The following is a 14776-nucleotide window of genomic DNA, read 5'->3' as shown; positions in this document are numbered from 1 at the left end:
AATATGACACTCAAAGATCATCAAAAAAGTGATATTAGCAGTACCGTGCAACTTCAGATAAAATAGTAGTACCTCAGTCATGACTCAGACATATGGTAAGCTCTCAAGAAATGAATTTTGTTGAACAAAAGTAAATACCTTTTTCATTATAATTCATGGAAATTAGAAAAAGACAGTCCTTGTTCATTCATTGATTACAGACCAGTATAGGATTTTGTTTTATTGTCAAGTTTTAAAAGTTACTGTTCTATCAAACTGAAGTTCTTCAAAACCACATTAGCATTAAATCTTAAACTGCATATTTGAATGTGATAAACCCTAATATTTTAAATGTTGCAATTTGTTTTTAGTTTTTAATTTAAATTTTTATTTTTTTTTTAATTAAAAAGGCACAAATCTGAAAGTTTACTTTAAAAAATCCTATTCTCAGGGTACCTGGATGGCTCAGTTGGTTAAGCATCTGCCTTCAGCTCAGGTCATGATCCCAGGGTCCTGGAATGGAGCCCCGCATCAGGCTCCCTGCTCAGGGATCCTGCTTCTCCCTCTCCCTCTGCAGCTCCGCCTGCTTGTGCTCTTGCTCTCTCTGTCAAATAAATAAATAAAACCTTCAAAAAAAAAAGTTAAAAAAAATCCTATCCTAGCTTTTACTGTTTTTCTACCTAAAAAGAAAATATGAAATATTTCCTCTATTTTTATATTTAATAAAGGTTTCATTTCTTGATGTTTTTCTGATCATTTCCAGTAGCAGATGTTTTCTTACCAAGGAAGAAGTATCCTCAGTTTGTTTATTGTATATATTCACAGTTATAGAAAAAACTGTTTAAAAAATATCTTGTAAAACAACCTAGATTATTTTTCATTAGAAATACAAATACAAGTATATGTGTGTATATACATATACTTGTATTTGTATTTCTAATGAAAAATAATTTACATATTTATTTGTATATTCTTATGTGTGTGTATATATATGTAAATATGTAAATGTTTTATATATATATATACACACACATAAGAATATTTGTAATAAAAAGTTGTGTTAAATGTATTTACATAATTTACATAATTTAGTGATCTGTTAGGATCCAGGGAAACCTCTTTATATGATACACCAACTTTTAGTAACCAACTAGATGTATTTCCATATTACCTAATGGTTTTTCTGTGGTTGACATTCATATCAATAATCTCTTTAAGATTGATTATTCATTTCTTATATCCAATTTTACCTATAATGCTTTTAGTAAGATGTTCACAAAAATAAGCAATGAAAATGAAAACAAATGATACGCTGAATACTTGCATGTTTATTTTCATTAGTTTATTTTTGTATATGTTGAAAACATGACTTATATCTGGTTTTCTCTATATATAGTATATTTTTACTTCAGTCCTTATTAATTTCTCTAACTTACTGCAGAGAATTAATAAGCATGCCAGTTATAATAAACATTCACTAGAAAAATTTTTGAGGCACCTGCCAACTTTTAATGGCCGTTAATGATAAGTAGACATTAAGGATATAGAAAGTAAAAAATCAGTTCTGGAGTTCCTGAAGACAAGATCTCCATTTAACCTCCCTTTTTTACGTTGAAGTATTTTCTATATTTTCAAAGATTTTTGAGATGGATTGAGTCTCTAAGGACATTAAGTTGGTTTACCTAATTGTATACAAAGCCATAGGGAATGAGAAATATGCATTGAGCTGAAATAGATGGGAAAAAAAAAATTATGTCCTTTGTCTGAGATTTCTACTAGGTCATCTAACTACCATGAAGTGATTATTGAAGAGAACATAGGGATTTCATTGTCATCCTTCTGGAACCTATTTGTCTTCAAAGTGTTTAGTTTCAAAGGATCCTTAACTTGATATCCAATTCTCTGAAAAAGTCCTTCATCTTGAGGAAATTTTATGCATCCAAACAGAAGAGTTAAAAAATTACGACAAAACTGTCTAAAGACTTGGCAGATCTCTGCAGGCATTCAAACCCAGTTTAGTATGTTTCCCATGAAGACAAAAATTTGATGCCTACTTTTAATTTACACCTTTTCTTATAGATGTTCTTTTTTTTCAGTAGTTGAATGAGTGCATGTGTGTGTGTGTGTGTGTGTGTATGGGTGTGTGTGTTTTCTTAAATGGCAGAAGACTTTCTGGAATGATTTGTAGACACAATTTTAAAGTACACTTTTTTTCCTGTCATTACCAAAAGATTGTCTTCGTGACAGTAAGTTATTATCCCTTTTGTACATTCTCATGTATCCATTTCCCTTGTTTTAAGTAATTTCTCTAAGTCTACATGTCAGAGAGAATTGTTAGAAAGCTAAGACAGTGATTAAAGTATCTTCCCTGTCCAGCTATATCCCATTTATCAACTCTCAACGTAGTTTGTATGTCCGCAACCACAACCCTTAGTTCCTTTCTATGCTAAGTACTTTTCTTGTCATTCTTTCAATATTTTACCTAATTATTCTTTGGAAACTCATAGAATCAGTTACATAGTAATGTACATTTAAGAAACACTTTTTGGGGTGTCTGGGTGGCTGAGACAGTTAAGTGTCCAGCTCTTGGTTTTGGCTCAAGTCATGATCTCAGGGCCATGAGATTGAGCCCCTCATCAAGCTTCTTGCTCAGCGTGGAGTCTGCTTGGGATTCTCTATCCCTCTTCCTCTCTCTCTCAATAAATTAAATCTTTAACAAAACCCACTTTTTGAAATGCAAAATCAAATGTGCATCAACATAAAGGTATATGATCATCGCCTAGCCTCATTCGTTACTCACATTTTTTTACACAGTCACTATAAGTTAACACTTTCAGTCTTACAAAAATACCATTTATGGGAATGAAATGCCATGTCAGTTGAAAAGGACCTTTGTAATGGTGTTATTTTAGAGATGTGGATACTTCAATGATTATGGTGTAAATTATGATGTAATTGTGATGCAATAATATACTATTTTACAGACGAGTAGAAGGAAATTTAAATAATTGAACAACTTGAAGGAAAATATATACATCACCTCATGATTAAATTACTCTCTGCTTGCAAGTTAAGCACTTTGAGGTTTTTATGTGTGCAGTCTTGTTCGAAGAGGGAGATGACTTAAGTCAGTGGTTGTCAACACTGACTTTGCATCAGAATAATTTGGGAACCTTTAGAATACCAATGCCTGGGCCCTATCCTTAGAGATTATTCTGTTATGACTGGTACTTTTTAACAACTCCCCTGTTGATTCTTTTGTTCAGCCAGATTGAGAACCATAGATTTAAGTGAGACCCTTGATTTGGGAGGATTAAATTCAGTTCCACAACAAAAATACATTGAGTTTGTACAGTATGCCAGACACTTGCTACTTAGTAGGTATGCACAGTTAAATAAAACAAGATTCTTCCTGGGACGGCTGGGTGGCTCAGTTGGCTAAGCGACTGCCTTCAGCTCAGGTCATGACCCCAGTGTCCTGGGATCAAGTCCCGCATCGCGCTCCTTGCTCAGCAGGGACCCTGCTTCTCCCTCTGCCTGTGCATGCTCTCTCTCTCTCTCTCTGACAAATAAATAAATAAAATCTTAAAAAAAAAACAAGATCCTTCCTTTCATTAACGAATTTATGATCTAGTGGGGAGACATGTGTGTGAGTAAGTCACTACAAAATATAAGTAATTATATTTCAGATGGAATATTTTCTGATTAATGAAAGTATTAATCATTAAGAAAATAATGATCTAGGATTGATCCCATTTCGCATTTCCAAAGTTTTAAAATAATCATTTATTTTTACACACTTTAAGATTTATTGCTTTGTCAGGGCACCTGGATGGTTCAGTCGGTTAAGCTTCTGCCTTCAGCTCAGGTCATGATCCCAGGGTCCTGGGATCAAGTCCTGTGCCAGGCTTCCTGATCAGTGGGGAACCTGCTTCTCCCTCTCCCTCTACCCCTCACCCCACTCCCTGCTTGTGCTCTCTCTCTCTCTCAAATAAATGAAACCTTAAAAAAAAGGTTTATTGTTTTGCCAACATAAACTATTGTTACAAGTTGTACTTTTCCTATAGGATACTTTTTCCTTCACATTCCAGTTTTTTCTTTGCACTTCTGTGTTTTTGTTTACTATGCAGTACTGGTACCGTATTTTACTGAGTTTGGAATTTTAAAATGAAGTTGTCTGAATAATTATTTGTGCTTTTACAACTGTCATTCAGAAATTATTAAAGAAGCTTTAAAAATACATTCAATCCTGACATTTTCTGAGAGGGAAAATATACTTCATCTTGTGAGGAATATTTGTTATCCTCTTTTCTCTCTCTCATTTAGTTTTCTTTTTAAGTGGTTGAAAGAAAAAATTCTGTGTTTTCCTCATTGCCTTATGAAATCTGTTTGTTTAAAATTCACCAAAACCAGGAGAGACTGAAGTCTCATGCTAAATCCCAGACAACCAGTGATGCAAACATGTTTAAAATTTCTAGTTTTAGTACTATTTGTATGGCTTAGGTCATTACTTCTCCAACTCTTCTACTGAAGCAGCCCCTTGGGATGCAGCATAGTTGGGAGGAGTGGAAAGGGTGACATAACTGTACCCATGCAACCCACTGTAAGCACAAACATTATATGTTCTTCTGTTTTAGAATTCATATTCATATTATTCCTACATTACTCATAGTTTTGAATTAAATTACTTGACTTTTTTTTCCCCTCAGATGCCAGAGAGATTACTGTGTATATCCTGGGACTTAGTTTATCTCCTGCCTCGGATTTTTATATCTCCTACCACAATCTGAAAATTGAAAACCTTAAACCCTCTTAAAGAAAGACAATTGGCAACATTTTTGTGACTCACAAATTGTTAATATTAGTTAATGTGGTTAACAGAAATTGACTTGATAAATTGAAATTATGTAAATTGGTTATTATAGTTATTGAGGAATTTTGAAAGCCTTTAGAACTTGAATTATACTCTTTTAACATTGGGTGGAATCCACTTTGACCCTTACTTAGGTCAAAGCCTGCAGAATTACTCTTTATTCCCATCCGTAACATGTTAATGTATAACCCAGTAGTCTTCTACGGTAGGGAAGAAAATACTCAAATTTGGCTAACAAATAACTAATAGACCTAAAAAAAAAAGATAATAGGGAATATAGTATTTCTTAAATTTTATTCATAGGTTTTTTTTTTCTTTGTTTTCCATCCAATGTCACTAAACTAATAGAATTGACCTCTTGTTGCCTTAATGCTGTTAGTATAGTCATTGTAGAAATTAGATCATTTATTTCTTCTGGCCCTTTAGTTACTATAGATGAATAAAATGTGGCTCCTCCTTCAAAGATGCAGTACCTAAGATCTAATCGTATAATGTGCACATAAAACATATAAAGAGTAAATTGGGGTTTAGAGACATACAGAAAAATACTTTTAAGCTAGCTAGTGTTGAACTCCATATTGGAAATTTGGTATCTCAGTTTATGTTGTTTTAAAATTCTGTGTCGCATAACTATCTGATATCTACTTACGTCTGAGGAAAGAAAAGCAGGATAATCAGAAGTGACAGAAGAGCAAGATAGAGCCTATTATGTGAGCTCTGATTTAGGTAAGAATTTTGAGAAAAGAGCAACTCTCAGCCTTTCTGAGGAAGAAGTTGAACTCAAGTAACAAAGCCTGTCAGTAGCATTACATTGTCATCAAACAAACTTCGGAATTATATTGCCTGCTTATTCACAAAAACAACTCTGATGTCAAAAATATATACATGGCAATGATAAGTTTTCATTCAAAATTTTTTACTCTCTGTAATCTGATAAAATTAACTATCTCCACCTTGGCTGCCAACAGTGTTCCAGACAATGGCTGCGTTGTCGGTCTGGCTCCCAGAGTGAGGCTGATGATGTAGAGGGGAACACCTGCAATGGACATGGAGCATTAGCAGAAATACATCTTTGTTGTTTAAGCCCCTGAGGTTCAGTAATTGTCACAGCGTAATCTTGTCTCTCCTGTAGGAGAGACACCTTCGTTTTGGCAGAGTACACCATCATTAGGTTCTGGAAAGAGAGTGGATGAAAAACACATGTTTATGCATGTCTGAAACTAGTCTATCCTCAGATGTTATGGAGAGTTTGGGTGGATATTGTGTTCGGAGTGTTATGTTCTCCATAACTGTGCAAGCAGTGTTTCCTTTTCTTCTCTTTTCTAGCTTTACTGTTGAGAAGTTTAGTTTCATTCCTATTCTTGATGCTTTGTACAAACTTTTTTTTCCTGTTAGCCTTTTCCTTAACCCTCATGTTAAGGAAAATTTTATGATAATGTGCTTTGCTGGGGGTTTTATGTCCGATATTTCACTTCTGGGAACAGTTTTAAATTTATTTGATAATTTCCTGTCTTTCATGTTCCCCTGTCACTCTTCCCCATTCACTCTTTCTATAATTCCTACTCAGTGGATATGGTCTTTCGATTGGAGATCCTCCAATTTCCTTATTTATTTTTGTTGTTGTTGTTACCGTTGTTGCATCCCTTTATCTTTTTGTTGGCACCTTCTGTACTTTTGGGAAATGTTTGTGACTTTTAAGCTTTCTTTTTTTGATGTTTGCAATATCTTCACATATCTCAACCATGTAATTACAGATTTTTTTTTTCTTTTGTTTCAGTCTCTCATTTTCCAGGTTTCCTTTTTTGTTGTGTTGTTGTTGTTGTTCCTGGTATCTCTTTTGTACTCTTCTCTTGGTCTGTGTCTTTCATGTCAGGTTGCCAACTCTAGGTAATGACTTCAAAAGTGGTATTAGTAGCTTAGGCACCAGCTCTTATGCCAACTCTAGCACCAGCTCCAGTACCTGTAGAGTTTGGGCCAGCTCTTGAACAAGCTCTAGAGCTTCACAGAGCTCTGGGTCCTCCTCCATCTGCAGAGCTGAAAGCAGTGCCAGCTCTGGAACTAGAATCCGCTTCAGACCAGCTCCAGAGCAGAGCTAGAGCCAGCTCCAGGGATAGAGGGAGTTCCGTCATTAACTGCAGCACTGGCTCCAGCAGCAACTGCAGAGCTGGGGCCAATTCCAGAACTCGTCCTAGCAGCAGCTCTGGTGCTAGAGCCACCTTCTGCCCTGGCTCCGGAAATAGTGCTAGGGCTAGCTGCAGAGCTATAGCCAACTCCAGCCTGAGCTCTCGTACCCACTCCAGACTTAGTGGCAGCTCCAGCTCCAGCTCTAGCCCTGGAGCCACTGTCAGCTCCAGATTTAGGGTCATCTCCGTCACCAGTTTTCATACCAGGTCTGGCAACAGTGCCAGACTTAAAGTCAGCCCAGAACTAGAGTTAGTTCAACGACCAGCTCTAGCACTGCAGCCAGATTTGACATCAGCTCTAGAGCTGGATCTAGCTACACGTCTAGTGCCAACTCCATTCCCATATCCACCACCAGCATCAGAGGTGGTCAGCTCCAGACCTAGAGTCGGCTCAGCCACCAGCTCCTGTGCCAGTTCTGAGCTACAGCCAGTGCAGCTCTAGCTTTCTGTCCCCTCTCGGGGAATGGCATCTTTTTTGGTTTTGTTTTGTTTTTTCAATTTATGTTTCATACACTTGTGGTTTACCATATTTTGTGTTTTACAATTCACATACAAAAAAATCCTTAATCATTAAAGGGTCTTATTTGCATGTTTTTGTTTTGTTGAGCCAGTGGAATAGGTGAATTATTTTCTTTTAAATGGTGCTATGATATTTTGCTACTATTCTTAAATTTTGTTAGAGCTCTTTTTATCTGTTAATGGCTTCTTTTTCTAATCTTAAAAATACGAATGATTCCCAAAATTCAGCCAGACCTAGGTCTTTTGATCCTCTTTCTGATTCTTCTTCTCTCTTTTTAAATTTTTTTTATTTAAATTCAATTTAATCAACCTATAGCGTATTATTAGTTTCAGAGGTAGACTTTAGAGATTCATCAGTTGCATATAACACCCAGTGCTCATTCCATCTTTAGAGACTTTTGCCTGATGGTCTGCCTTAATATTTTTATGCAAATAATTCCAAATTCCACATTCCATTTTGATATACCATATCACTCTAAATCCAACAAATATGAACCTGTGATTTTCCTCAAATGTGTACCCTTCTTATTTTCATAATACTACCATTCTTCCTGTCATTCATGCTAAAAACTTAAACTTTATATTGTTCCACTTTTTTACTTTAACCTTTAAATCCGATTTCTCATCCAGTCCTGACATCTCTTCCTTGTATCGTCTCTTAATTTCCATTTCCCTATTCGAAATACCAGTGCAATGTAGGCCCTTATTGTTTCTCTTCTAGAAAGGCATATAAAACAATCTTCTACTGTTTCCTCTTGCTCAAAAATGACAAATTACTCTTCTAAAACACATATTTCTTGAATGAAGTCTTGCAGTCACACACTTTCATTGGCTTTCTCATCCTTTAAACTCTAATGTCCTTGACTTGGCTCAGACTTATTTCTGCTGTTCCTTTATCAAAGATTGCAAATTAGTGTCTCATAGGCTGAGGCACCTCACAGATATCTTTTGTTTGATCTTTGATCTGAACAGAGTTTTCAAAACATTTTACTCTATGATCTTTTAGACACAGTATAATTTGGGATGCATATGTCATACCTGAATATGTACTTTGAAATATCTTCTTGAAAAATCCCATGCATATTAAAGTTTCTGCTGATAAAAGAGCCTTGGTGTACAAACAGTATCATAAAGAAAATCATGTTTAAGAAGTTGTCTGTAAGAATTTATTCTTCAGAGTGTCATGGTTCTTGTTATATAAGAGTTTTCTCTTTCAGCTGATATCACAATAAATGTCAAGCATTCCTGAGAAATTTGCACATTTTGTGGTATATTGGTTTGCAATAAATATAGGATATATAATGGGAATATACAAAATATATAAAAGGATGGTAATATAAACCATTTTATTAAAATATAGGAAAAAGAGTTCCCTGTAATTCTTTTCAATAGAAATGATTTTAAAGTTTTAATAAGCACTGTAAAATGCAATAGTGATCTTGTCATTTAGATGAATTTTCGTTAAAGGTTATGTATGATAGCTGGAAGTGGCTTTGCTAAAACCATTTAGCAAACCATAGAACCATTTAGCCCTTTATAAGATCATTACTCTCCCCAGGCTTCCACATCTCTTTTCCCAAGTTGTTGATTCTCCTGGTGGGGAAGTGTAGATTCATGATGTGTTCTTCTGTAATTCTTCACAGATTTACTTCGAGCAGAAAATATTTACAAGCCAAGTACCTACTTTTGGGGACCGCATTTATTCCCTGTATACATGCAAAGCTTTAAAAAGGCAATATGATCAAGAGTAGAGGGAAAGGTTGACATGGAGAATGTTTTTTGTGAAGCTGAATTTGTGGCAAGTCAGCTGACTACCTCGGTGTAGAGCAACTTAGTAGTAGGAAAATCATGGAGAAAAAAAATCTATAGATGAGTGATATGAGGGATCAATAGGGATTTTTTATGAAATGTATTAACGAAGCATTTATTTATAGTACTATTGAAAGGGATGTGATTTTTAATTCAAAAAATGCAATTTACCAGCTATATAAAAAAGCAAAAAATCGGAGGGGGAGATGAACCATGAGAGACTATGGACCCTGAGAAACAAACTGAGGGTTCTAGGGGGATAGGGGTGGGGGGATGGGTTAGCCTGGTGAAGGGTATTAAAGAGGGTACGTAGTGCATGGAGCACTGGGTGTTATACGCAAACAATGAATCATGGAACACTACATCAAAAAATAATGATGTAATGCATGGTGATTAACATAATAAAATTTAATTTAATTTTTTAAAAACAAAAAATTGAAATCACTAGAATAAACCAATACCCCTTCAAAAAAAATGGTTAAGGCATATTCTAAATATGCCATTGGAAGAGTACAAAATAAGCAATATGCTTTCCTAATCCAAAACACTATGTAACAATCACAAATTTATAATGATGACACTGTGGAACTGCCAAATTCATAAATATATTCTAATCTAAATTAGCAAAGAGAGGTTACATTCGGATATAGTTTTAATATTGTTTTCTCCCCCCCTTTTTTTCAAATTCAAAAGAATTCATTTGTAACCTTTTTTTTCTACATACTTCTCAGTCACTTGGAATGCACGTGTAACTAGAACATTTAATTTCAAATCAATTTAAATATTGTATATATTTCTGATTTTTGTTTTACAGTCTCAATGAAAAAATCTCTATATTCAGGCCTAATGTTTTCTTTCCAAATGTTGCTAGTGCTTGTATAGTTGGTTTCTTTCAGAAGGAAGCTTTGTGCTGAGAGCCTTCTGTACCCGTGTCTCATTTTCTCTCTCAGTCTGCATCAAGCCTGAGATTTACTGGGGATTCAAAAGCACCTTATAAACTAAGTGATACAGAGCTACTTTTAAAATTTGGATTTCTTACAAAATAACACTTGTTAAAAATATTTTTAAAAGATTTAGAAATGATATCACATGGAAGTTGTTAACAACATCAACATGATCCTTAAACCAGATGTTACTTTTGTTTACATGCTCATTTTTCTTATACTTGGTTTGGTTTCTCCTTTTAGGAATGGCAGAATTCTATTCAGAAGAATGCAGGACTTGCATTTATTGAACTCATCAATGAAGGAAGGTAATTAATTTTACAATTTTTAGACAATTAGTCCGTGTACATTTTATTCCGCTAGGCAACTGCTCTCCTACCATCTGTTCTAAAAATGAATAAGAAAATATACTTGAGTTAAATAATTTATCACAGAGGTAATTAAACTTAAAAGGAACAAAGTTTAAGATATAAATCATATTTATTTTAAGGTGGGGAAAAGCATCTATGAACTAAAGGAACAAACTTTATAAGGTTTTTGTGAGATTTAAACCCCATCCTACTGGGTAGAAAAGTTGTTTAACACAGATCAAGTGAACCCAGCCTGCAGTCCCATCTGCCACTCCATCTGTTTTCAAAGCCTTGCTCAGTGTTCACTCCCTCAGCCCATCTCAGTTCATGAGAAGTAGTTTTATCTGAACATACCATGCTCTCGGTTACCCAACTGAAAATGTGAAGAATGTTAAACATGGGGAGTAGAACAGTCAGGTTAGGAATTCATATATCCCACTGTTAAAATGATGCTGTAGGTAAATTTGTGTTTGAGCTCATTATTGTATTTATCACTTTAGGATAAACAATTGTTCACTGTGATTTTTCCAATACTTTATTGGCAGTGGATACATTGAGACAGATGTTAAGTGTCACCATTTTGAGATGTATAGCCTCTGTCAGCCAACAACCTGCATCCTTTACAATGTTTTTTCTATGATACAGTGTATTCTTTGGAAAATAGTGACTGAATATTTGGCATGATCTATTTATTTCTTATTCGAAACTATATTTAACTAAATTGATGATAAGGGAATAATGCTTACTGTATATAAAACTCTTTATCCAGGGAAGTGTCATGAAAGAATATTTTACAATATATTCCTTGAAAATTAGTTTATATATGGTAATGAAACCCATTTAAAAAAAATAAATGCAGTTTAGTATTCCTTTTTAGTAATAGTTTTTTCCCATCAGTTTATTATAATAATTCAGAGACATAACTTCTGTTTTTATAATTCATTTTATTATATATTTTTCATTTACATATTCTATGACTGAATTATTTTTAGTCATAATAACACATCTCTAAAAGTTAAAATAAATTTTACATTCGCTGCAAAGCAAAAGATGCAGGAAAATACCAGTTTTCTTTTATAACATAAATACTAATTTTACATAGTAACATACTGTAGTTCTTATAAAACTTTGTTGTGATAAGAATTGATAATAATTATTATCCATCTTAAGGCAATGAAAAATAGAAAAAAAAATGTTGCCCAGACTATTCATTTTCATATCAATTATAAAAATCTCTCAATTCACATACATGCTAATTTTGTCAATTTGTTTCAACTGTGAAGGAAAAAACAAAAATTATCTTGTCATCAGTAACTCTCTGAAGAGTTAATATAATTGAATCTTCAGCACTTAAGATTATAGCTATTGTCTTAGAACAGGGAAGGGGAAAAATTTGCTAATACCAGAGGTTTTAGTCCTGATACTATTTTATTGTTCAGTGATAGAGTTTGGAGTTCATTTTATTTTGTTTTAGGAAAAGAGTTGGAATTATAGAAACCTTCAAAATGCTCACCATAATGTTCTTTGTGCCATTCTAGATTTTTGTTTTCATTTTTCATACCAATTGCTCCTCCAATAAAGATTATTTTGGAACAAAAATTGAAACATGACTAGCTATAAATATAAAAGAACAGATCATGTGTGCATTAATACAGCAAATGTCTGTTCAGTATTTACTACATACTAAATCCTATTATAGGAGATGGGACTAGAGAAGTGAATGAGACAAACATGGTTCTGAATTTTTGGGGAAAGGCAAAATTAGAATAACACATACACTATTATAAAGGTGCCATGATAGAGGTGGTATAGGTATTAATACAAGTAGAAGACAGGGCACTTACTCTAGACTGAAAGGGTATATATTCTCCAGGTGGTAGGACTATCAGGGTTTTCAAAAAATGTATCCAAGAAAAACCAATACAATAGAACAAAGATGGCCTTTTCATTGAATAGTGCTGGACATCCACATGCAAAAAAATAAATCTAGATACAGATCTTATACTTTTCACAAAAATTAACTCAAAATGGATCAGAGATCTGAATGTAAAATGCAAAACTATAAAATGTATAGAAGATAGCATAGGAGAAAATCTAGATGACCTTGGGTTTGGTGATGACTGTTTAGATACAATACCAAAGACATGATCCATGAAAGAAAGAGTTGATAGTCTGGACTAAATTAAAATTAAAGACTTCTGTTCTACAAAAGTCAGTGTCAAGAGAATGAAAAGACAAGCCACAGACTGGGAGAAAATATTTGCAAAAGCCACTTCTGATAAAGGACTGTTCTCTAGAATATACAAAGAACTCTTAAAATTCAACAATAAGAAAATAAACAACCTGGTTAAAAAAATGAGCCGAAGACCTTAACAGACACCTCAGCAAAGAAGAGCTACATATGGCAAATAAGCTTAGGAAAAGATGCCCATCATCATAAGTCATCAGGAAAATGCAAATCAAAACAATGAGATACTACTACACACCTATTAGAATGGCCAGAATCTGGAACACTGACAACACCAAGTGCTGACCAGGCTGTAGAGCTACAGGAACTCTCATTCACTAGTGGTAAGAATATGAATGGTACAGCCACTTTGCAAAATAGGTTGGTAGTTTTTTACAAAACTTAACATATTCTTACTACAGATCTAGCAATCGTTCTCCCTTATATCTACTCAAAAGAGTTGAAACTTATGTTCGCATAAAAACCTGCACACAGATGTTGATAGCTACTTTATTCATAATTGCCAAAACGTGGAAGCAACCAAGATGTCCTTCAGTAGATGAATGGATAAGCAGATACCCATTTATTTATGTAGTACAACCAGACAATGGAATATTTATTATCTAGTGATAATAAGAAATGAGCTCTCTGGGTGCCTGAGTGGCTCAGTCAGTTAAGCATCTGCCTTCAGCTCGGGTCATGATCTCAGGGTCCTGGGATTGAGCCCCACATCGGGCTCTCTGCTCAGTGGAGAATCTGCTTCTCCCTCTCCCTCTGCTGTTCCCCCTGCTTGTTTTCTCTTGCTCTCCCTCTCTCTCTCTGTCCAATAAATAAATAAAATCTTTACAAAATAAACAATAAAAATAAATGAGCTGTCAAGCCATGAAAATACATGGAGAAACCTTAATTGCATATTACTAGGTAGAAGAAGCCAATCTGAAAAGGCTACCTATTGTATGATTCCAACTATATGACATTCTTGAAAAGGCAAGACTATGGAGACAGTAAAAAGATTAGTAGTTGCCAGGGGTTAGGGAGGAGGAAGGCATAAACAGGCAGAGCACAGAGGATTTTTAGGCCAGTGAATCTACTCTGTTTGATACTATAATAGTGGATACATGTCATTATACATTTGTCGAAACCCATAGAATGTACAACACCAAGAGTGAGCTCTAATGTAAACTTATGGACCTTAGGTGATAATACTATATTAGGGTAGGTTCATCATTTGTACAAAGTGTACTGCTCTGGTAGGGGATGTTGATAATGGGGGCGGGCCTGTATGTGAGGAAGGAATATCTGGGAAATCTCTGTATCTTCTACTCACGGTTACTGTGAACCTAAAATAGCTCTAAAAATAGTCTATAAAATTAAAAAAAAAAAACCCAGGAGGTTCAAAAAAAAGTGTATCCAAATAGAATGCCATCTTCACTGAGAACTGAGAGATGGTTAGAACATATAGGTGAAAGAAAAAAAAATAGAGGAATAAAATTCTGGGCCAAAGGAATGGTGTGATTCTTTTCCTTAAGAATTTGTGTCCTCTTTACTGATATACTCCTGGTTTCTGGAATAATATTCAACACGTAGTTCACAATCACAGGTATTGAAGGAATTAAGGAAAGAATGGTTACGAGAGTGTTTGAGACGGAATGAACAGGCAACAAAAGGGTTTTTAAGCTAGGATGAAAGGGACCACTGGATTCAGTGATGAGACTGTCAATGTTGATTTCATTCACAGGTACACTGGTGAGTACCTGTGTGCTAAAGATGCTGGGTATAGACCCAGGCCCTGCTGCAAGAGAGCTTGCAGTCTCATGGGGACAACAGTCTTACAATTACTGATATAATAAATGTGCCAAAGTCGAGGGTACTGCAGGAGCAGATAATTCAGG

General features: G+C 34.7%; 1 protein-coding gene across 4 annotated transcripts in view; it reads left to right on the top strand.

Annotated features, from left to right (window-relative positions):
* Window positions 1-14776, top strand: part of NBEA (neurobeachin) — a 694224-nt gene that overhangs the window by 355610 nt on the left and 323838 nt on the right. For all 4 annotated transcript variants that reach the window (XM_078070461.1, XM_078070460.1, XM_078070459.1 and 1 more), the window contains one exon: window positions 10551-10615. In XM_078070461.1, coding sequence (XP_077926587.1) covers window positions 10551-10615 — 65 coding nt within the window. The remainder of the gene's footprint in view (window positions 1-10550; window positions 10616-14776) is intronic.

Source organism: Halichoerus grypus, chromosome 4 (assembly GCF_964656455.1).
Source record: "Halichoerus grypus chromosome 4, mHalGry1.hap1.1, whole genome shotgun sequence".
Classification (NCBI taxonomy): domain Eukaryota; kingdom Metazoa; phylum Chordata; class Mammalia; order Carnivora; family Phocidae; genus Halichoerus; species Halichoerus grypus.
This window is presented reverse-complemented; position numbering and strand designations above follow the sequence as displayed.